This window comes from Gasterosteus aculeatus, chromosome 3 (assembly GCF_964276395.1).
Source record: "Gasterosteus aculeatus chromosome 3, fGasAcu3.hap1.1, whole genome shotgun sequence".
In the NCBI taxonomy this organism is placed as follows: Eukaryota; Metazoa; Chordata; class Actinopteri; order Perciformes; family Gasterosteidae; genus Gasterosteus; species Gasterosteus aculeatus.
Genome location: NC_135690.1, coordinates 9,184,352 through 9,207,236, shown reverse-complemented (window position 1 = coordinate 9,207,236; position 22,885 = coordinate 9,184,352). Strand labels below are relative to the sequence as shown.

The window sequence follows — 22,885 nt, the reverse complement described above, 5'->3', positions numbered from 1 at the left end:
CGATGGAGGTGGTGAACAGCTGATGATGACGCATGGAGTTTCAGGAAGCTCAGGAGGGTATCTGGGAAGACACGGAAGTGAGCTCGAAGAGTCTGTAGTCATGGAATGACGAGATCAGACAACGGGTGAGTGATGCATGTTGGGTTATAAAGGAGTGCTGGTGATTAGGCTCAGGTGAAGGTGATTAGTAGTCAGGTGACCGGGTGATTGAATGAGAGGGAGGAGAATGGAATTGAGTGGGAGGCGATGTTGAACGGGATGAGGGTGGAATCCTGACAGCGGCAGTTTGCGCTGAAAGATTTGTAGTATTACGAACAGTGTGTGTTTGACAAAAGTTTGGAAATATACACACAATTAAAAAATAGCACGTTAATAAGGAAAGACCGCAGGCTTCTAAAACCTTTTTGCTAAGCACATTTAAACAACCTTGACAACAACAATGACATCACATTATATAATTCAACTCTAGAAATCTATAAATGACAATGCTCCTAGACAAGATATTTTCTGACTTAAGAAAATAGATCTATTGTATCACCACTACAATCATCCTTTGTGTCTCTGAGATGAGCTAAAGGTTAAGATATTCACACACACAGGGGATATTCAGTCCTGCAGCATCTTGAAGCTTATTTCTTTTTAATGCTGTGAATGTGTAATGATGCAGTGGAAATCGACCTGCTGCTCTTCCTCGGTTTCTCTCCTCATTAGCGTCTTTTAGAAGATGCTGATCGTATAAAACGTGATGTAAAATGTGTCATTAGTGTCATAGTATTGCTTCATAAGTTATTGAGCCGAGTTAATAACTTGCATAATGCAATACAAGGTCAATATACTCGTCTGCACGGCAGTTGATGATTAATGGATCAACTAGAGCAACACCAATATTATGAGTTACCTGTAATGCCCTTGTCACACTTATAGAGCATTTATAATGCATTACGGTCTTCTCACAGTAATTTAAATGGTGTGAATTAACACAGGAATTATTATGTTGTTGCATTTCATATTGTCACACAGCACAGATGATTTTATGAAACTTTTTTGATACTTTTATCTAGAGCAGATTTTGCTCAGCATCTATTTTTGAAACTGAATGTGGGAACTGGGGTCTGAAAAGCAGGTGTTAGTGAACACTTTCTGTCCCTCTGGTCATCAGCCAGGGCGGCAATAAAACCAGCTCAGCGCCGCCGTCTATTTCCGTTGGCTCTATATTTAGTGCTGTTAATGAGTCTGCTCTGTTGTTCTGCGGCTCTCTCTGCATTTACATGCAGTAAATATTTAAAGCAGCGCGGAGTGATTTTTATGGGTCATTTTGTGTTTGTTTGTTGATAAACATCCAAACTGAACGATTAGTTCATTAACCTCTAAAGGTATAAAGTGCAGTGCAGCGGACAGGTGACGGTGCACGCTGAATATGTTGGATTGAGTTATAATGGGCATTGAACCAAACACTAAATGAATAATCAATTTGTCAACAGATTCATTTATGATCATTTCTGACAAAATAATTATTGGATTCACACAAAATAACGCATGAATGACGAAGAACCGTGTTTTTTAGGAGCGGTGATGAGCGTCACGGCGACGCGGTTACGTGTCACATGGATCGAAGAACACGCTTGCGTAGAGATCAAGTAGATGCACATGTATGTGTGTGTGTGTGTGTGTGTGTGTGTGTGTGTTAAGAGGCTGGATGCTTCTCCATCCTGCTGGTTTAACCTTGAACACGAGGACGTGCAGGAATCCAACCGGTGTTCTTCTTCAGACCAGCAGGGAGAGGCAGACTGCTGGACTAGTTGTGCTTGATGTCAGACTGAAGTCCTGCACACCTCCATAATAAGATGTGTACCACTAACATACAGCCTGCTGAAAGATAAAGACATCATCTCGTTCCCACAACAAGTTATCTTTTCTTCTCTCCGCTCTCATTTCTTACCCTCCCCTATGGTTTCTACTGCTTGCACTGTGAGGATAGAACACTCGTCTGTGGGCGTTTGATGAAGGAAATCCGGGAGGTCGGATCTTGGAGTTCTTGGTATTGCTCCTTTAATGGGTTTGATATTGGAAAAATTGAATGTTTTTCCTCCAGCATCGGCAAATTACAGCAAGATACACAACATACACGACCCAACCTTCACCAAAAGCAAATCAGCTAATCCTTTCAATTCTTACTGGATTTCTGCCTCCGAATTCTTCCAGATGGAACATTTGCATGGACACAAACTATTAAATATTGTATTCAGTGGGATATTTAAGTTCAAAAGTGCAGCGTTGGACAAATTTGGCTGACAAAACTTAAGTTAGCAGAATTTTTATAATTTAGTAGTATAGTTTATTGTGCCAACATGCTGCGTTACCAATACATCCGTGTTGTTCTGTTCTACTTCCTTGTCAAATAGAAATTGGTTTAGCTTTGACTTTGATCACTTTTAGTTGAGTTAGTTAGTCTAATTAATGTTCTCAAGTCATGTGACCTGAATGTGACATGAGCAGCAGCGGATTATATAAAATGTTGAAAATGACCCATTGGAATAAATGATATTTACATAATAACAGCCTGATATATTATTAAGCTTATCTGTCCAGCGTGAAAGATTCAAATGAAATTGACGAGAATGAATCTGCAAGATCATCTCACCGATTAACTTAACTTAGTTAACTAAATTATATAAATTATTAGTGTGCAGTCTACAAGTGTGTATTAATCACACTGGATGCAAGTACGAAGTATTTCCCCCCCATTCAACCACGTCTTTACTTACTTTCGACCTCTGTGCTTCTCCTCAGCTGAGCCTCTCCCGCTGATGGATCTGTGTCGGCGTGCAGCCCGTCTGGCTTTGGGTCGGGAGCGGCTTAAGGAGATTCGGGGCCTCCCTCTGCCCCAGTCCCTGAAAGATTACCTCCAATACAAGTGACTGACAGCAGCAGAGAGGACACAAACCAGCCACCGGAACGTCTGAATGAATGATGGACGAATTCGCTGTATAAATGTAAGGAGGCGGCACAGCTCTGCGAAAGATGGATTTATACAAAAAAGGAAGAAGAATGAAGAACTGACAAAGGAGGTCCAGGCTTTTCAAACAAAGACAGCACCAGATTATTTTGGATTTCGCGGCTGCTTTATCATTTGTTTTATTTTTTTTTACTTGAAATAAATTATTGACGATGGAATCCCATCAGTGTCTCGCTCATCCAGGAGGAAAAACCCGAAGTGGCGTCAGAGTCCGAGTGACCGGCGCCACCTAGTGATGAGAATGAAGACTGCGCTGAGGAAGCACACTAATCCTTTTCCCCCCGGAGGCCTTTCTGACACACATTCAGCGACCGTATCATTGCCATTGGGCGCCATAGCCTGTATTCATGGCACAGGTGAGAGCCTGCAGAGCCCAGACGAATGAAAGAGGATTTAGCACTAACTGATTGACTCTGGGCCCGACCATAAGCTTACATCTCATACAGAGTATATCTAAATCGTGGCTGCAAGGTGTGTGCAAAGTTTAGTAAAAAGAATTAAGCATGATGAACGCATCTCCTGGCTTTATGCAAACATTTGATGGGAGTGAAGCCCTTTTCAGACATGGAATAGTTAAGTTAAAGTCATGGCCTTGAAGACTATGACGGTTGTGAAGTCTTTAATGGGAATATTCAGAATGGGAATATTTAGCACCTGGTGCATGAGAAGGCGTAGTGGAATTTAAAAATAGTGAAATGAAGGAATTCTATTGCATTTGTGATGGATTTTAAGTCTCAAATAATGACCATTGTCCCTGTGAGAGAAGCTCACCACCAGTTCCCACTGATCAAGTTCATCATTTATTTTGTTTACTTTGTAACATTTCCTCATATTTATTGCCTTATATACCATAATGCCCAACTACAAAATTAACCGTCCCTTTGTATGCTGTATGTAAAGAGCTTCTATATACAGAATTTGTATTTTCATCCCTGCAGTTAACCTATATATAAATAATATAAAATGAAGGATGTCTGATGATTATTTTTAATAATCATCAGAAATAGAAATCCCTTTTATGATCTGACATCTTGGTATTTGAGCAGATTTGATTGAAAATAACCCAAACAACCCTCCAACTACAACCCAATTTCAATTTAACTATTGGCTGAACTGCTGCATGTTGGATAATACGTGAATGGCATTTTTTAAATGAGCATTTAAGTTGGGAACAATACATGCACCTAATGCTTGTGTCTGCATAAAGTGGTCTGCTGTTGCCTTTATGACAATACAGAACAGTATCCCATTAAAACCTGCAGGGGAAAGGAAATGTCAGTAGGACCACTGTATTAAGATGGCAGAAGCTACGTGTCTGAAAGGGGCTTTAATACAACCGTAAACCGGAGAGAACTGCTTGGTATTTAAAGTGTTGAGTAGCACTGAGAACCATTTACTCACAGGACACTAAATCATATATTACGATGTCAATCACAACCAAAGTATTTCATACTATATGAGCCTTGGAGTGTGTGAAGGCGTCAGGAGGAGCTGCAGGTCGTGGCCCATCGCAGAGTCACTCGTGCTTTCATGCTGTCGCCCGTAAGAGGAGCCTCGCCTGCTGTTTGTAGCAGCCTGCTGTAGCTCACCGGTGCCCACAACTGTCCGCGCAACTGTCTTAATGACCGTCAACAAACAAACAGGACCGCAGCAGATCTTGTCTCACTGGATGTTTGGTTGGAAAGACGTTGGAGCAGGAGGAAGGAACGTTACTACTAGAGCAGAATAGGATGCAGTTGACCAATGCACACGCACACACGCACACACACACCAGACCAATTGTGTTTTCTTTCCTAAAAAAAAGTCACTTTTTTTAACGTCTTGAGTTTATATCCAACATTATTATTAATATTATTGTGAGTGTGGAGTTTGATTCTGTTGATGGCGGAATGATGATGATTATTATTTATCACGAGATATCTATGTTTGTCTGATGATTGATGGTTACATTCAGGTAAATTTAATACAAATATGCTGGTGATGAAAGGAGGGAGAAATCAAAAAGTTGTTTCTTTAATGCTGCTTATGTTATTATTATTACTATTTGTGAGGATGGGGGTCTGAACTCTTGCTTTTATCAGGTAGGATGTCGAGAAAAGGATCATTCAGAAAAGTAGTGGAATGTATGAACGGACGGTGCAGTTGAGACGTCAACAGATATCAAATGTGAATAAAAGCCAAGTGAATTTGAAAACTTTTCTAGTATATGTCTTGTTTCTTTCAGGAAATATGATTGACACGGTTGTAAACAAAACCCGAGGGGGCCACAGCAGTGCGCAATGTGCACAGGCAATACATCTGGTCCTAAAATAAAAGCTCAACGTCTTCCATTATATCATTTGAAACTGATTTTTCTGTAAATGTAACATTTTTCACACATCTGTTGTAAAAGACCATCCCAAAAAGCATGACTTTGCAACAACAGCACTGACATCCAAGCATATTTAAAAATATACTGCAACACTCTTAATTTATCTGCCATGTTGGACCACAATGCATGCATGCATTTGCGTATTTGAGCTCATTTATTTTTTTGTGTCAACTAGATTTTCTGTTTTGAATGGTCAACCTGCAGACCGCTCTTTAACTTAGTCCAGTAAGTGTTTAACTGAATTCAAAAAGACAAATCAAAATAGAATTGTCTAAATGTGTTTGAGTGTGGAAAGGTTTCGGAGAGAAAACATCTGCATACCTTGAAGCATACTGCAAACCAATATTGTGCCGGAATTCCATAGAAACCAATCCCATCGTCGTCAGTCCAAGGTGAACTGTTGCTCTGTCCAGCACTGTTCCAGAATAGTGTTATTGAACAACCGGTGCCCATTAGATACAAAAGCCATTAAGCTACTAATTGAACCAAAGCATTTCCTGATGCTGGAGACCTGCTGGGTCCTAAATGAAGAGTCTGCACTGTGCCAGCAGGAAGCCAAAGCAGAGCAGCAACACTTTATTTAAAATGAGGAGTACGAAGCAGTATATTCTCAGCACAATAACAAAGAAATCAAATAGGATTCAAAGATAATGATATGCCATTTGTTTTCTCAACTTTACTACATTGAAGGATATCATTTTTCATCTACACTCACAACCAGATTTGATGGGGAAAGTAGATGCTTTCATATATGATCAATTGTATGTTTACATTTCTTATCTCCTATTGTTTTAGTTTTTCTCCATTGTCATTTGGCGAGATGAATACATAAGTCTGTACTGTGACTTTCATTCAAATACTAAACTATGGCTTTTCTGTCTTACAACACTGTGACGGTCACAGTTTTTTAAAACTCACTTTTTATTTGGTTCAACTACACGACAATGTGCATTTTCAGACAGTCACTTTCTGTGTCCATTTTACAGTTGTATGTAGTGTTGGTACACAACTGTGACGTTTTTTCCGTTCCTTTCATGAAAAGCAGCACAATGATCAAACACATTTAAGGTAAGTCGAACCTTTGTGTCCTTTTGTGTTACTTGTTCTCATTTTCAGTTTTTCACCTACAATTTAAGTTGTTATTATTATTTTCGTATGTTGCAACTGAACAATCACAATGTTTGGTGATTGTTGCACACACACACACGCACGTACACGCGCACACACACACGCGCACACACACACACACACACACACACACACACACACACACACACACACACACACACACACACACACACACACACACACACACACACACACGCACGCTTCATTCAAATGAGTGAAAGAGCTGTGAAGAGTCTAAAACAAGTCTTTATTGGTCAATATACAGAAAGCAGCGGGATGACCACTAAAGAGAGAGAAATCCCAACCATTTAGTTTACAAGAAAAAGAAACATATAAAATAACGATCTTAAACATTTTTACAGGATTTGTTTTTATATGTAAAACAATCTTTTTCACTTTGATCTTTAAGAAGCACAGTATGACGAAGGGGGACGAGGGAAACAAAGAAATTGTTTCACAATGATGACATCACAATCACAGGTTCCTAAAGGCCAACAGAGTGTGGGGGGGGGCGTATCAGTCTAAGAGCTCAGAGGGAGTAATAGTCACGCATGTAGTAGCCATCAGGTCAGAAGAGATGGTCAACGGAGATACTTTTAGTAAACTTTGTCTGAGCGATGTCATTTGATCTCTAATAACAAATAGTACAAGACGAAACAAATAATAGAAGTTTCTGCTTCTGCTCGTTGACTTTTACGACACCAGTAAACAAACACCGGTGGGTCTTCATCTGACTGTGAAGGAGCACTCCATCAGTGTTAACCTTCTCTGTCCACCCAGTCTGAGAGTCCGACCTCCATGATGGAATCTGGGTTATTTGAGTTTGGACGTGTTGTACTTTTATCCTGGTCTCATGACGATATTGTACAGAGGAGTCTATAGTGTGCTGTTCCTAGATTAGTACGACTCATGACAGTTTTACATGAGTTAGTTATTTGTTCATAAAAGAGTTTATGAGTATGAGTGAGTTGAGGGATGAGTCAGTAAGTTTGTTGTATTGTTACACACATTTGCCCACAATCCATTGCAAATAAGTCTTGCTTAAGATATTAAATATTACTTTTATGGATCAACGCTCACCATGTTGCAATTTTGTCCCCAGCGATACATGAGTGCATTTCTAATTAGATGGAGTACCCCTGTTTCTGTGTACTGGTCCTTTATACTGGGCCCATAATTGCATAGAGGGATCCTTTTACTATTGAATTAACAACACAGAAAGACAGAAGATCAGAAGCAGATTGTAACATCTGTGTGTTATGAAAAAAGAAATAACTGATCTAACCCTGGACAGTAGAAGCTACAATAGGCCACAGAATTGATAGATTTGGTACACAGGCAGATGTAAACAAACCAAATGTTTTTGTTTTACTACAATTAACAATTACAATTTTTACTATTTTTTTCATGAGCTGATTAGCTGATGGAGCAGAGCCTTTATAGAAACTAAAGGTTAGATTATATTATTAATAATTTCTATTACTAATGCTGCTTTGCAAATAAATAAGGAGGAAAATTGAATGTTTATGGTAAAATATAAAATATACACAATGTTGTTTCTCGTTAGTGTCGAGGCCACCGAACTCAACACTGATCACACAGAGGGAGAGATTTGAGTTAAATATCGCAACAGATATTTACACTGAGTGACAATACGACTATGTTACACCTACTATATAGGCCGAAGGAATTTTAAAGTTTATGGATGCATTAACAAATAAAGACATTTATGGATAACTCACCATCTTGCAGACAATCAGTTTGAAACATAAATAATAATTTCATCACTTAAATGTGAACGTATAATGAGAAGTCTGTTCTTGTTTGATATTCATCTTATATTTAACCTCACTGACTGCCGTGTGAGTAACAACATACTCATGCGCACTGTTTTCCACCGCTGTGGGACTGCAGCTGATTCTGTAGGTCTGACTTTGTCCAGCAGAGGGAGATGTGTCATTAAAAACAACAACCAGGGAAGATTCAAAGTGTTTTTTACAGCAACAGATCAGAGATTTCTGATTGGTTTGTTTTTTCTGTGTGTGTGTGTTTGTGTGTGGTAGATATAGAAACAGAGAGAGAACAACGTATATGTAACGAATGTTTGTATGTGCAGGTTTATGTTTATATGTTTGGTCAGTAAGTTAAGGAGGTACTGTCCCACTCTATCTTTTTCTTCTGCTTCCTCTCACTCACGTCTTCTCTCTCCTCCTCTCCGCCCTCTTCATCTGTATCACTTGTCACTCCTCCCACCTGTTCCTCATCCTCTTCTTCTTCTTCTTCCTCCTCCTCGAGGTCTTCTTCTTTTACCTCCTCTTCATCATCATGCGCCTGAGCTCCCCCAACGTTCTAGAAAACAGAGATGGATTCAGAAAAGGTTACCTCAAAATCATCAGGTGTGCAGCTATTTGTAATGCGAGTGGTCTCCTAGTCTTCCAATTAGTATTCTGAAGCAGTAAAACACCTAAAATAAAAAAAAGCAGTCCAACCTCCATGGGGTTGACAGTGATGTTGAGAGCAGAGTTGTCCCAGTCCTCCTCGGTGTCTTTGACCTCCTCCTCATCTTCTCTGGACCCTTCCTGATGAGTGGCGTGGATCCTGTACACGCCAATGACCACAATCACCACCAGGGCGGCAATGCAGACCACTATGACGACTGTGGCTGCTGGAGGTGCAGCTGAAAGAGGACAGAGAGGGTATAATATATATATATATATATATATTATATAAAAAGACACAGTTTATACAATGGACAATGGCTGCAACGCTTCTCCAGTTTAATCATCATATTTCATCTGAAACGGGGAATGAAGGCCAAATAATCTGAAGGTCTCGAAGAAGTTTACATGTATGCCTGTAATTTTTCACCTGTGTTTTCATCTCCAGATAATTGGCCGATGAGCCGTGTGCGTGTGCGTGTGCGTGTGCTGCTGTGGACTGTTGTTGTGGTTTCTTCTGAGCTCTGCCATTGCTCAGCTTCCTCTCGTCTCCCCCCAACTGAATGTTCCTTCGATTTGTGATTACTGTTTTAGCCCTCTAGGCTTCCCAGCCGTGACTCAGGCTTGTAAAGAAGGTTTGGTTTATATTTTGGTTAAAGTGCACAGCGAAGTGCATGTCGTGGTGTGCTAGCATACAGGTGTTCACATGTTCACAAGTTGATATGCATTTGTGCCTAAGAAGAGACAACCAGCGTAGCACCTCTATCTCTATTTGATCTGTTTGTGGTATCTGCTCCAATAAATTCTAAACTTTGTATTTCTTAAGGCATTTAAAGTATATTTGGAGGGGCCTCACTAGTAATCTTAGTTGTACAACAGCTGTAGGAAACGTAATATGAATTCATGAGAACAGATAATAGAGGTATTGTGTTTAGGGCCCCGTCCATAATGCTACTATATGTTTTACTATAATAACAACAATCTGTACAACCATAGTTATAAGCACTAACAGATATGATTAATGCTGCATAACGATCATAATAGTATTTAAACTTGAAGTATCATAAATCTACACTCTCTTGCATTATAGCCACTGAAATATTTAATTACAATGAGATTCTTCTGAGGTTCATTATTGCTCTAAGTTAAGTAATTAAAAAGTTTAGGTGGATGTTCTCATAATAATGTCAATGAAATGTCTCTATAGTGAAGTATAACCAGTCTGTAATGAATGTGAAGATACAATAAAATAATTCAGATCTCCTCCACAGAATACGCTCCAATGACATCCTTCGGCTTACCTGACATGTGTGAGTTGAGAGTGTGTATCATGAGCGGGTGGTGCACAGGTCTCATGTACTGAGGTTGGGCAGCCACATGATTGACATGTTCCACAGGGGCCGAGTGGTGAAGAACACCAACCTACAGCACAGAGGAGAGACGCCTGTTATTCCCGGCGTCATGAAAGGAACTGAGTGAGCACAGGAGAGATCAAAAGCAAGGAAAGGGGCATGAGAAAAGGTAGATGACAAAGCACAGGGAGTTGCTGAACACCGAAGGACGCAGAGATAAAAGTTGATATGTGGCAATTAAGATGCATCAAACCGACCTCCAGATTGAACCCGTTGCTGGTGTAGCGTCCGTTGAGTTCAGAGCAGGTGAGTCTGAACTTTCTCTCGTTCAGCGCGGCTGGTCGCCAGTTCCTGTAGCGCACCTGCCTCAGCGCCTGCTCATAGTGCGCCATGCAGTCCACCCCTTGAAACACAGGAGCAGAATGTGTTGCACTGGGGCCTAGAATATGTCATGCAGCGCTGTGTGTCGGTTTGTGTAATATGTTATTACAAGAGATCTCAGAGACCTTTACAGCTGTCGTACTCTATAGAGCGCCGACGTTCATCTTGTTGCTGAATAAAGGGCAACCATTTATAGATATTCTTCAAGGTTTTAAGGGAGGGGGGGCATTTCACGAGGTCTTCGAGTAGAGAGCATTGGAGCCACACACCCTCCCTGAGTGGTAGCCTTACCGTATATTGATATTCCAGAGGTGGAGTTGGTGGCATCCAGGTGTTTTCCCAACAAGGCACTGTGATGGATCTCCAAGCTCTCTCTCTCAGGATTCAGCTCTTCCCCGATTACCAGCACATCACAGTAGTCCAGGTTATGCATCACCTCCGTCACACCTTGTCTGTGGGCTGTTTGCATTCACACGAAATGACACGCAGTATATCCAGTGTACAAAGACAAACGTAGCAGGTATTTTCTTCACCATTAACAGAAATGTGGCTTAAAGGCCAGTGCGCATCTTAAAAATACAGCGACCTTCTCCACTCACATCCACCAAAGCCGTCTCCCTTCATCACTGTGCTGGTGATGTGAAGCTCTTTGAAGGGGGCCACACCCAGGGGGCCCCGCAGGTCATTGGCAGGTCTGACGAGCCGATTAGACCCTGCGATGGTGATTCTGGGCTCACTGGGCGGCAGGACCATGACCACGGACTTGATTTCTGGGATGGAGAGACACGTGTCCTCGCCGAAACACCTGACACACACACACACACACACACACATCAGAGGAAAGGTGTTACAGTGAAAAAGTGTCACTCTTCCACTGCTCATTTGTATTCGTGCCATTTGTGTCACAACTTCCTTCAGTAGGAATTAAAAACAAATACCAAAAATGAGTAATGGGATGACGTACTTTCCTCCGTCACAGACGGCAGATTCAACATATCTGCAGAGTGTGAAGGCGGATCTGTCTTTATCTCGGGGGGGTGGGGGGCAACATGCATTGCTGCTCCTCCAGCTCGCCCCACTTTATCGACCAGCGCACATGTAAGCGGATCTGACTCGCCTGCGTTGGGTGTGGAGACGGCAACAGACACATGAACGAGCGCTCCCGTATAGCAAGGTGTCGCACACAGCTGAACACATGGGTATACAAGTTGTGTTAGGATGAACAAATACTGGAGGAATGAGGGGTAGCAAACACACATACACACACAAACCCACATTACATCTCTCTCACATGCGCACAAATGCAATCAAGCATGTAACATTCAATGTGATGCAGTTGTGAAGAAGTATTCATTGTTTCATTATCTTGTAAAAGGTACTATAGTGTTGTTTTATTATTTACAGTTAAGAGTATATTCAGTATACGTATGTACTTATATTATGTATTTTTTCGAATATGCAACAGATGAAAAGGTCCTGTGGTCAGCAGAGTATTACGTGTTGTTGTTACATTGTTCATGTGTGTGAGTGGAGATTTAGGCCTGACGGCGGCATGAAAGAGGTTATTTTTGGGGTCACCAAAAAGATAAGCGTTAATCCTTTGTATGTCCATTGCAAATATTAACGAGAGGACAGCCATTTTTATGAAGCTTTGTCATGTGGACCAAACTGTAATTTGATTTAATAACAATGTGCCCAGCAGTGCTCAAGATAACGGCCTTTGTTCAAATGTTGGGCAAACAGGCCGGCGACTATCACCAGCCGCGGGGGGGGACAAAGTCATTTCAAATCAAATTAAATTCAGACATGGAATCACAGAAAGACACAGAGGACAAACAGACAGCAAACTAGATGGGATCACACGTCGTCACGGCCGGTAATAAAAGAAAGAAAGAATGGGAAAATAAAACAAAAGAAACGACAAGTCAATTCTCACAAGATGTTCCCGTTCATTTAAAGGCTCAATGCCCTCAATAGCCAGCTGGTTTGTTTCTTGCTTTAATAGTTTATACACCAACTATACATCCTTTGCCTCTTACTGAGTTTTGTGGCTTAAAGACAAAGACAGAAACATTAAATCCTCCAAGTTTGAACGACTTGTTTTCAGTATTATAAGCCTCATTTCACACATCACACTTTGTTCAACAACCGGATAGCTCCCGCAAACACAATACCTGCAGAATGGGATTAATTGGTTTTCACAACAAACGTGTCTGTCATAAAGAATTAAATACCAAAAGCGTGTGCGCTTACTGTACGGCGGTGGTGACGTGAAGCCGTCGGAGGCCCGGCGTCGGGAACTGGCGAGAGTTGATGTACGAGACCTTTGACATGGCGGTGTTGATGCTGTCCAGATCTTCTCCTTCCACCACCAGCAGAGACTGGGCGGGGTTAAAATGGAACTGGACACACAAATACTTATTTGTACTCAAAGAAATCTACCAGTTGATACAATTGAGTTCATGTTGTAGCTCAATTACTGAATATGTGTCTTTGCTTGATGAGGAAATACTTCATACATGTTATAGAGTAGCAAAAATATCTTTGGGGGAACTTGTGAGAGATATTTTTGTAACAAAGACATTTTGGCCGGTCCTCACTTCTTATTTTGTCAATAAGTGTCCTCACAGGGCATATAACTACAAAGAGGTGTGCGTGTAAGCGTCTTCACACACCTTGATATCCTTGCCGAGGCTTTCGAGGGAGTTGATATCAAGGCCTTCTTTGCAGGCCTGCAGACAGGAAATAACCTTCTGGGTTTCGATGCGGCCGGGTCGGATTGTCAGACCCGACAGGCTGCCGTGGAAATACTGGGTGAACCTCGGGGTCCCAACTTCCCCACCTAAAAGGGAGAGAGCGAGAGCGTGGAAAAAAGGGTCGGATGTGATACGAGAGGTTAAAGAAATGGAAAGGGGCAAAGGGGTAAAAAAGGTCAGTTGGATAGATACAGATTGCTTATGTCAAAATGTCAGCCGATTCCTAGTCTCACATTTTCCTTGGCCATGTATTAACTTTCCTTTCGGATTCTGCGGCTTTCACCTGACCTGCAGTGACCCCCGCGTTCCTCCCATTCCCTGCTGCCCCCATCTGTTCCCACTTCTCCATCAGCCCAGTAGCACATACTGGCACACGTCCATTAATTACCCGCCAAATCGCATGCTCTGCCTTCAGCCTTCCAGCAGCTTTCTCCGAAAGCCCCTTGGGACTCACGCTATCAAGCCCGATCCACCATCGGATACATTTGCTTCATCCTTCCTGTCTGTCTGGTTCGGACTGTGTCCTGTTTTCAACATGAGCTTTTTATTTTACCAGCAAAGTCGGAGTCAAGCTTTGGGTTTCAGCCCTGTTTTAACCAAGCCTCCGCGGTAAAAGAGATGTTATTATGTCTGAAAAGCACATGAAGTATTCCCAAAATTGTATAATATCTTTTTTCACACTCCACCCATGTTGACATTCACATGTTATTTACGCAGATATAAAATCAATTTTTTAAATTCAAATTGTATACTGTATATCTTGCGATTGAAATATCTCATTTAAAAAAAAAGATCTTGCACCAGTATTATTGTTATTTGGTCCATACTGTTAACTAAATTAAGCAAAGACATGAAACCCAAAAATAAAATAATTGAAAAAAGCAGTGATAAGCTGTTAAATCTGTTAAACGTTATAAAACCAAACGTCTGCAGGCAGAAAACCTTCGACTCTGAAAAGTGAAGGCAATTAATTTGCTACTGCAGCATTGGCTGATCTGGGAGATGTCTCTGTTTTTATTTAATGCTATCACAGTGTTTTAAGGTCATGGAAGTTAACTGTAACCTTTACAGTGTCATTTCTGGTGAAAAAAAAAGAAAACAAGACAGCAAGAAAAATCATATTAATCCAATACATTTAAATTGGAGATAAGACAATCAGTTGTTTTTTTCTTTCGGAATTTTATCATTTCAGAAAAATTAACAAAAAATATGCTTAGATTGCAGCAATCATACAATTTAATAAGACTTCCTGATCTAAAGGTGTCCTTTTTTTCTTATAGACTACCCCAGACTTCGGATGCCTCCTCTGCGCTTTGTTAGTCAACTATATGTTCACTGTGCTGTCAGGGTTGCTTTGAAATGCGATACCCACTTTCCTGTTGCAAATGACTCGAGATGGCAAACACACATTTCCCATCCATCTCTTGGAAATGGAAACGCACGTCTGCTCTCTTGCTTCAGGGGTAGTGAAAACATGGCCTGAATGCCTTTCACATGGCACGTCTCGTCATTATGTTGTTGATTGTTGGGAAGAGGGGATGGATAAATGAGACACTCTGAAAGGCAATCTTGCTCGCTAATGGCCTGCAAAGTTATCAGTTGCGGCTTAGTGAAGCTTAAAGCGGCTTCATTGGGATGTAATAGCTGGCAAAGTTGTCTTCCATTCACTCTGGCTAATCCTTCCTTCGGGGGCTTTCTCTCACAATCAGAGATTCGTGGAAAGAGAGGCAGAAAGAGAGGCCTGTATGTAGCAAGCGGGAAAGTGACAACGACAAAGAGAAAACCGCAATCAGGCCGAGGATGAAAAGAAATCTAAATGGCAACGAAAATGTCATCGGGATTGTGGCTTTGGACGACGCTGGTAAGCATTGTGCGCGTGATTTAGGCAAGCTGCAGAGCGGCTCACCACAGTCTCGTTTCGCCTTCCTGTAAAGTACTTTTCTATAATTATTCCAGTCATAAACAAGGCAGCCGGGTAGCTGTTATTCATTCCAATGTGATCACCGCTCGCTCTCTTTCCCTGCCGATGAAACTGACGTGCAGAACTTCCTGTCTGATACCCACTCTGCTCGTGACTCTCCATTTCAAAGAGAAAATACTCGCAGCCCCGGGGCATGAATCTTAATCTCTTTAATTATTTTAACAGAGAGTCTCCTGCCTCCTCTTCCCCCCACACTCCCTCTCTCTCTGTGTCAGCGCCTCAATTTTGTTGATAGTAATTCTCTCTGTTTGCCACACTGATTGAATCTTTTTCAGTTGCATGTTAAGAAGAAAATACATCCTGTTACATTATATTATGGTATTAATTACCAGATCTGTTCTCAGTTTTTCTGTATGTTTTCAGAGTCATTCTAAAGAACATGTATATTATTAGAATGCTCTATTACAAAAAAATTAAGTTATGAAGTGAAATTTAAAAAAGAATTGAGGTTTTTCAAAAGAAATTTCCCAATTATTTTCTGTACCAGTTTGTCTATTTGGTTTCCCAACATGCCTTTACAATACTACAGCAGTTGTGACCATCAATAACCAATAACCCCGAATTGTATCAGAATGTATATCTATATAGTATATATATATATACAGTTTATGAGTGAAACAATAAGGATGCCCGCTCCAATAGTATTTTGTAAATAATTGCCTTTAAAATGACTTTCAGATGATGTAGTATAGCTGTAAAAAATCCAAACAACACAGTTTAAAGTTGTGACCCACACACACACACACACACACACACACTGACCTTGCCAGCAGGCTCCCACAGTCAACTGCGTATCAATCTTTGCGGTGTGGATCGGCCAGTCATCGGTCACCAGGTAGGGTTCATAGGTCACCCCGTCCACAAATAGCGTCACTGCAGGAAATTCTGCATTGATGACATAATAGTGCCATTCCTTGTCACAGATCTGTGAAGGAGAGATGTGTTATGATGTTATTAAGCCGCAGCACTTCTTGCTACGTGTTCAATTCATGCATTCGAAAAAGTAAATATTCCTGGTTCGCACTCGCACAAAAATAGCACAGCTTTCAAAATAAATTACTCTGGCAACTACATCTCTTTTCCTGGGGTGTTATTTAGGTTAGGAGCATTTTTCCGTGGAGGATTATGTTTATAAGGATGCTGTTATGAAGATGATGATGTTTACTCCAAACATGCAGCCGAAACCCGAAGGCACATCCTTGAACGCTCTGCGGCTTTTACCTCAAATGAAATAGAAACAAAATTCCTTTCCATTCCTGCTGAACCATATTCTGTTACCGGATGTCTAATGAGGGTTTGGACTAATGAGCTGTTTATTAAAGGAATGCAATGATACACAAACAGGACCCGAGTGCCAGCTATTAGCCGTCACAAACATTATTTAAAAAATGTGGAGAACTTGAGGAACCCATTGTGTTCTCCCACTCTCGACCTGCTTCTCCGCCCACGACAATATGTTAAAGCACTTCTACTACTGCGCTTGGATGTCTCAACTAACCATTATTTTTACTATTAATCAACTTGCAGAATACTTCCAAGATACATCAATACAATGTTTTATCAATAAAATGACAGAAAATATTAGTAAATGGCAATACTAAATTAATTAATATTAAAACAATGCAGCATTTGCTGGTGACCAGGACGAGGTGTAATTTGCTTGACAGCGCTGCAAAGATTTATGTTATATTACATATCAGATGGTATATGCTGCGAAATGGCCACATTTAAATTAAGTGCGCAGTGTTCCAAGTGTTCTTGACCGGCTCAAAGGATGAATGACACAAACAAACTTTGCATGAGGCCGTACAACTTGAGAACTAATGCAGATCATTGCAATTCGGACCACTTGTACTGCAAGCGTAGGTTCCTTTTTAAAGTCATTTTTGCATCTGTTTTTCTGCAATTAGTCTGCGGTGAAGGACCCATCCGAACAGCAAACAGCAAAGAACTTCTATTTCACTGGGAGACGAGCTGCAGTTTTGAGATGCACAGAAAGAAACTGTAGGAGAGGATATAACAAGATGGACAGATAGATTTTCATTTAGATTGCATTTCACACTGCGGGCTCAGTGGCCACAAACACCTACGCACACCAGAACCCGCGCAGACGCACACACACACGTGCAGTGGCACACACACAAACATCGCAACGGTTGTTCTATTTAGAAATGAGTCAGTCACTATTTTTGTGTGATGGGCAGAACGTCGACGTATGGATGTCCCGGACCCCTCCCAAAACATACTGTCACATATCTCAGCAGATCCACAGGCTTAGTTACTGTACTCTGCTTTCTTCCATGGCCTCTGTATATCCCAACCTCACAGTTCCTAACCCATTTTATCTGTCTGTAGCTGCGATGCTGAAATAATTGGGAACATTGCAATCTTTTGCTACATGTTGGATCAACTTCATGAGGAATAGCTTAAAATATTAGGAGCAGAATACATTTTAACAAACCCTGCCGGACGCTGAGAAAGACACAGACAGTAGAATAACAAGAAGCAGCTTTTTCTTTTTGAACTTGGAGTCTTTCAACTTCCTTAGTAGAGCTTCTCTTTGGAGCTACAATGACGCTGCCAAACGTTTAAAAATCTGATAGAAATTCACATGTGAGAAGCAAACAGTTTATCTGTGCAATGTTGATCATGCTACTGCTACTTTTGTGTTGCAGATGTTGCTTTTTTTATACCCACCGTTTGGGTGGACCTGCATGCAAATTACAGGAATGAGATCTAAAAATAAAATCAATCAGATCGGTCAATCACATGCGATTAAGAAATGTCCCACACACAACCTCAGGCACGTTGGATCAAGGAGAGTCAGCGAAGTCGGCAAATCAGGTGATCAAGAATTATACAAACAAAATGGAAGAATTAAAACAGGACAAAAAAGAATATTAAACAAACTCAGCATATAAACTAAAGTCAGTATTAGTCGTTTTTGTCGAAACAAGGGATAGCAGGAACTCCGGTAAATGCATATGAAACAGAAACAGTTGGTCCACATTCTATAACAAGCGGGGGGAAGAGGGAAAAGGGAAGAGAAAGCGTAAATTTAAAGCAACAGGATAGTTTGCTCATCAGTTAATTTGACCAAATATAATAAATTCCAGAATCAGCTAATACGCATTTAACATAAATGACTGCTGAGGCTGATGGGAAAGTCATTACAATTTCAGCATGATGATGGTGCCTGATGAGGAATCATTGGATCAACAAAATGATTCATCCTGAGGTGCCCCTGAAATATCTGTATTATATTTCCTGATACTTCATAATTGACCAAACACTTATATCTTAACCAGAAATGCAGGGTGATTAGCAAAGTAGGAGTAGAATCCATCCTCTGTTTGCTATGAATATCAATCAGAATCCAATGCATTACTACCCCACAAAGGGTCACCAAAGCTTTAGCCATAATACTCATGAATAACAATGTGTATTTAATAAAATATTGTTGGCAAGAACACATCATATTTACTAAATAGTTTGCAGTGTACACACTTATGTGTATATATTGTGTGTGACTACTGCAATCTAGAAAAGTTCTGAATCCAATCCAACACTCCTTTTCATAAATATTATCTAATATTTGTTTACGTTGCCAATGGCCCCGAGCTTGAGAAATCCTACCTGCACACATACAGATGCTCACCAACACACACGCACACACATCATTAGCAGATCAGCAGAACTCTCTCGGCCGCTGAGGTATGTTTGTATTCACGCTGCTTGTCTGAAGGCACATTAGTGAGTGGGAGCATGAGAGCCGCTCTCCTCTGCAGCGGCGTAACGAGAGTCAAGACAATGAATCCCCGAACACTGTAATGAGCTGGTCCCCAAGCCGGCCTGGTAAGGATGAATACAACCACCAGAGAAGAACCCCCCCCCACCCCTCATCCCCCTCACACACACACACACACACACACACACACACACACACACACACACACACACACACACACACAGAGTCAGAGAGAGAGATGTGAGAGTGAGAGAGAACAAGAGAAGATCTGCAGCAGCAGAAAGTCATTGCGGCCACGTCCCTGCTAATGTAAATACATTTTAAACTTTTCAAATTATTTGTCAGACTTTTGTTCAAATTATAATGGTGGTGGTCCCATACGAAAGGAAACGGAAGCACTCAATTGAAACAAAGAATAAAGACTTCCATTCGCTGTCCTAAAGACAGAAAGGGTTCAAAGTACTTGTATATGTGTTGAATCTAGGATTGAATTCAGACACTTGGCACAGAATAGGTTTGATACAATACATTGCTGATATTTAGGGAATATAAATCATGTCATGAAACATCCAAGGCGATGTCAGATCTTTCATCAAGAAACCAAACTCTCTGACTCTATTTAAACAACTCTCTTTGTTGCTCGGCTTGTGTCACTATCCATGTTACCACCCACTGATAATGAAACAACTAAGCAGTTATAAATTGTATCGTTTGCACCTGTGTTCTTCTAACTTTGACACGTCGAAAGTGGCATCTGTTAAAAAAATGATCGCACGCTGCTTGGTGGCGTCGCCGGAGTCCCAGGATAACTTTGCACACTATCAACCTGAGCCGCAACGAGTGAAAACACACAGGCGGATGTTGGGTTGTTAATTAGCCAAAGGGAAATGAATTAATTGGTTTTGTTGCACCTTTTCAGCCTTTATTTTGCAGCAGACATTTTGTCTTACACACGACTCACACGAGCACATTGGAATGTAGACGAGCCAGTTCTTGTGTCCTTGTGTCGTCCACGCTGCCTCCCTGGCCCGCTTTGCTCGGACGCTTAATGGATCTAAATTATAATTAATAGAATTTGTTTCACTCAAGCTATTCCTGCTCTGACAACGCCTTGTCTGCAGTTCATTAGGAAAGTGATGGACAGGAGAGATTTTTTTTCAATCATCTTAAAACTCCATCTGAGGGTACACAACTTCTTCTTAAACACACTTAATTTATATCTGATCTATACCTCAGATATAATACTACACAATTGGTATCCAGTTACTAATTTTTACTGCAAACCCTTTCCAACGCACAGCTTGCAGATGCTGCCCAACCTTACGGAGCCAGATTGCCTTTGTTGAGTCTATTACAATGCAATAGCAGTGTTTCATCACTGAGAATAAAACACCAGAGATAAGCTCATATATCTCACGGAAATCTGCCCCGGTGCATCAACGTGCATTTACATCTGCACAAAAGAAAGGAGATCTTAAGATAAAAGTGGACCTCAAAATACTATACAATCTGGAGGCTGAATTTAGGTTATTACCCAAAGGCTCTCTGACAAACTATTAGGAGTTGTTGTTAGAACAACTACACAGAGAGCAGAATCCCAGGTTTCAGGTAATGAACTAGATTGGCTTATTGTGCATATTGCTGCAGAGCAAAGAAAAACACAACCCCTTATCTCGGGGTGCATTTGGGGCATTTTGAATCTGCTGACATGAACAGAATAATGAGGACACTCTGCAGGCTGCGGAGAAGTCCTTTAACAGGGTCAAGTTTATTTTCATAGTGGGGAGGTTTGGGATGGGAGGAGCCTTCTTTACGCGGATACAAACCGTGTACAATGGCTTTGTGATGTGAGGGGTACAATGATGTGGAGGGATTGGTTCTTTGTACAGTTTTATTTTTGTCCTCTCCAAACACATTGATTATTTTCTGTTTAGCATTTCATTTGAGGAAATCTAAAGCTTTGTCCACAGGCACAACCATCCATCCTGTTCCATATTCCTTTTTCTGAAGTGCTTTCTCATGCAATCCCCACATTCTCTCCTAACTTGCACCTCTCTTCCTTTTCCCTTTTCATCTCTGTGGCTCCTATTCACATGCCTCTCCTCTGCCACTGTTTTAGCACTGCATTATTGATGCATATCTATTATTATCTGTCAGCGTGGTGGGGAACGACACAGATAGTGGCAAAAAAAGAAATCCAGTAAAAAAAAAGGAAGAATGGAAAAGAGCTTTTCTAACACGCTCAAGAGCATGCATATGGGGGGAAAAGCTACTTTTTCTCCGTTAGGTTTAAGATGGACACTTACAACATAACTGAGATATAACGTATCGTTGGAGATAAGTACTTTCAAATTAAAATGAATATAGAAAATATAGTTAAACTTTAAGTTGTGAGCATTTTTGCCCGGGCCTCTCTTGCATCTTTATTGCGACATATAAGCCCCGTGTGGCCATTGTTCTGCAATGTTATTGTGTACAACCAACGTTCTTGTGACACAATTGAAAAACCTCTACAGAGACCTAGACGACCAACAAGGCCTGCTTTCAAATTGTGTTTTTCCACAGATTTGTTAAAATCTTTTTTCCTGTTTGTCTGAATCGAAAATGAATTCTCAGTTACAACCTTCAAAGTCCTTGTAAAGCACATTTAAATATGTGTTTGTCACACTGCAGAAAAAAGTGCTATTTACCACTTAACTAAATATGAGTGATTAAATTTGGCCAGAAAATACAGGAGGTTTCAAGGTATTGAAAAGACGAGGAGCCAAGCAGAGCCGGACAGCCTGTGAAAACATTTTTAATGGTCCACATGCCCACCGGGATTTGTTGCAGCCAATACACCAATCCTAGTTAGCGGACCGTAGACACGTGTAAGTATTGCAACCGGCGACTGAGCTGCAGAACCGCTGATGCTTTCAGCTCTAGATTTTGATTTAGTGTGGAGGGGAGAGGTTGCTATGGATTTCAGGCAAGCCCAAAACAATCACAACAGGGTAATGGTTTAACTCCACCATTCAGTAATGTTAGTTTACAACATGCATAATGGGTTTGGGTTAACATTAAAAGCTTCCTTTGCCTAAAGCAGATACAGGAGAAGGAGGCAAATGGACCAGCAGTGAGACGGACGGTCGAGATGGAGTGACAGAAAAAAGAAAATACTGATATGGACGAGACAAGCTGTTGATCCATTAGTGTACTGACGCAATGCTTACGACAGTCAGCATTTCTGCTGAGTGGTGTAAAAGTAGCAGATAATGGCATTAAGCTCTTACCTCGTTCACATACAAACACACGCTCTCGTATCTACAGACAACACACCGCAAAGGCGTGTACATTCAGTGAGATGCATCAGCTCGGCATCGGGGCAACACGGGAAGTGCCTACAGCAGACAGAGTACAGCTGAGCTCGCAAATGAGGTCATTTGGAAAAATAGCAACGCGAAAAAAAAAATAAACACACACTGAAGATGTGTACGCTGGAGGCAACGCTCTATCTTCTCTGTTGCTCTTTGTCTTTTTCTATTTTGCCCCTAAAAGAAAAGTGAGACATGTGGGTTTCATCGCTGCTAATTTGCACTGTTTTCTATTATCATTATTCTGAATAATTTTGCATGCTGAGACCTTGTGAGGGTGACTTGCAAGAGTTGTCTGCAAACAGTATATATATATATATATCTTAACAATAACATTTCTATCTTTAAAGACGTACTCTTG

The 22,885-nt window shown here is 41.0% G+C and overlaps 2 protein-coding genes across 6 annotated transcripts in view; one reads left to right on the top strand and one right to left on the bottom strand.

Moving 5' to 3' along the window:
* LOC120815955 (SPRY domain-containing SOCS box protein 4) overlaps positions 1–22,885 on the top strand; it is an 84,469-nt gene that overhangs the window by 48,709 nt on the left and 12,875 nt on the right. For 3 of the 5 annotated variants that reach the window (XM_040171079.2, XM_040171081.2, XM_040171080.2), the window contains exon 3: positions 2,791–5,210. The exons of the other annotated variants lie outside the window; for them this stretch is intronic. In XM_040171079.2, the coding sequence (XP_040027013.1) occupies positions 2,791–2,918 (128 nt within the window). In that variant the 3' untranslated portion in view covers positions 2,919–5,210. Of the gene's footprint in view, positions 1–2,790; positions 5,211–22,885 lie in introns of those variants that run through there. 5 annotated transcript variants of the gene reach the window in all.
* clstn2a (calsyntenin 2a) overlaps positions 6,744–22,885 on the bottom strand; it is a 91,025-nt gene continuing 74,883 nt past the window's right edge. Inside the window, exons 10-18 of the mRNA XM_040171074.2 lie at positions 16,186–16,348; positions 13,362–13,528; positions 12,940–13,088; positions 11,286–11,491; positions 10,978–11,145; positions 10,563–10,708; positions 10,255–10,375; positions 9,005–9,192; positions 6,744–8,864 (exon numbers count right to left, since the gene is read on the bottom strand). Coding sequence (XP_040027008.1) covers positions 8,652–8,864; positions 9,005–9,192; positions 10,255–10,375; positions 10,563–10,708; positions 10,978–11,145; positions 11,286–11,491; positions 12,940–13,088; positions 13,362–13,528; positions 16,186–16,348 — 1,521 coding nt within the window. The 3' untranslated portion in view covers positions 6,744–8,651. The remainder of the gene's footprint in view (positions 8,865–9,004; positions 9,193–10,254; positions 10,376–10,562; positions 10,709–10,977; positions 11,146–11,285; positions 11,492–12,939; positions 13,089–13,361; positions 13,529–16,185; positions 16,349–22,885) is intronic.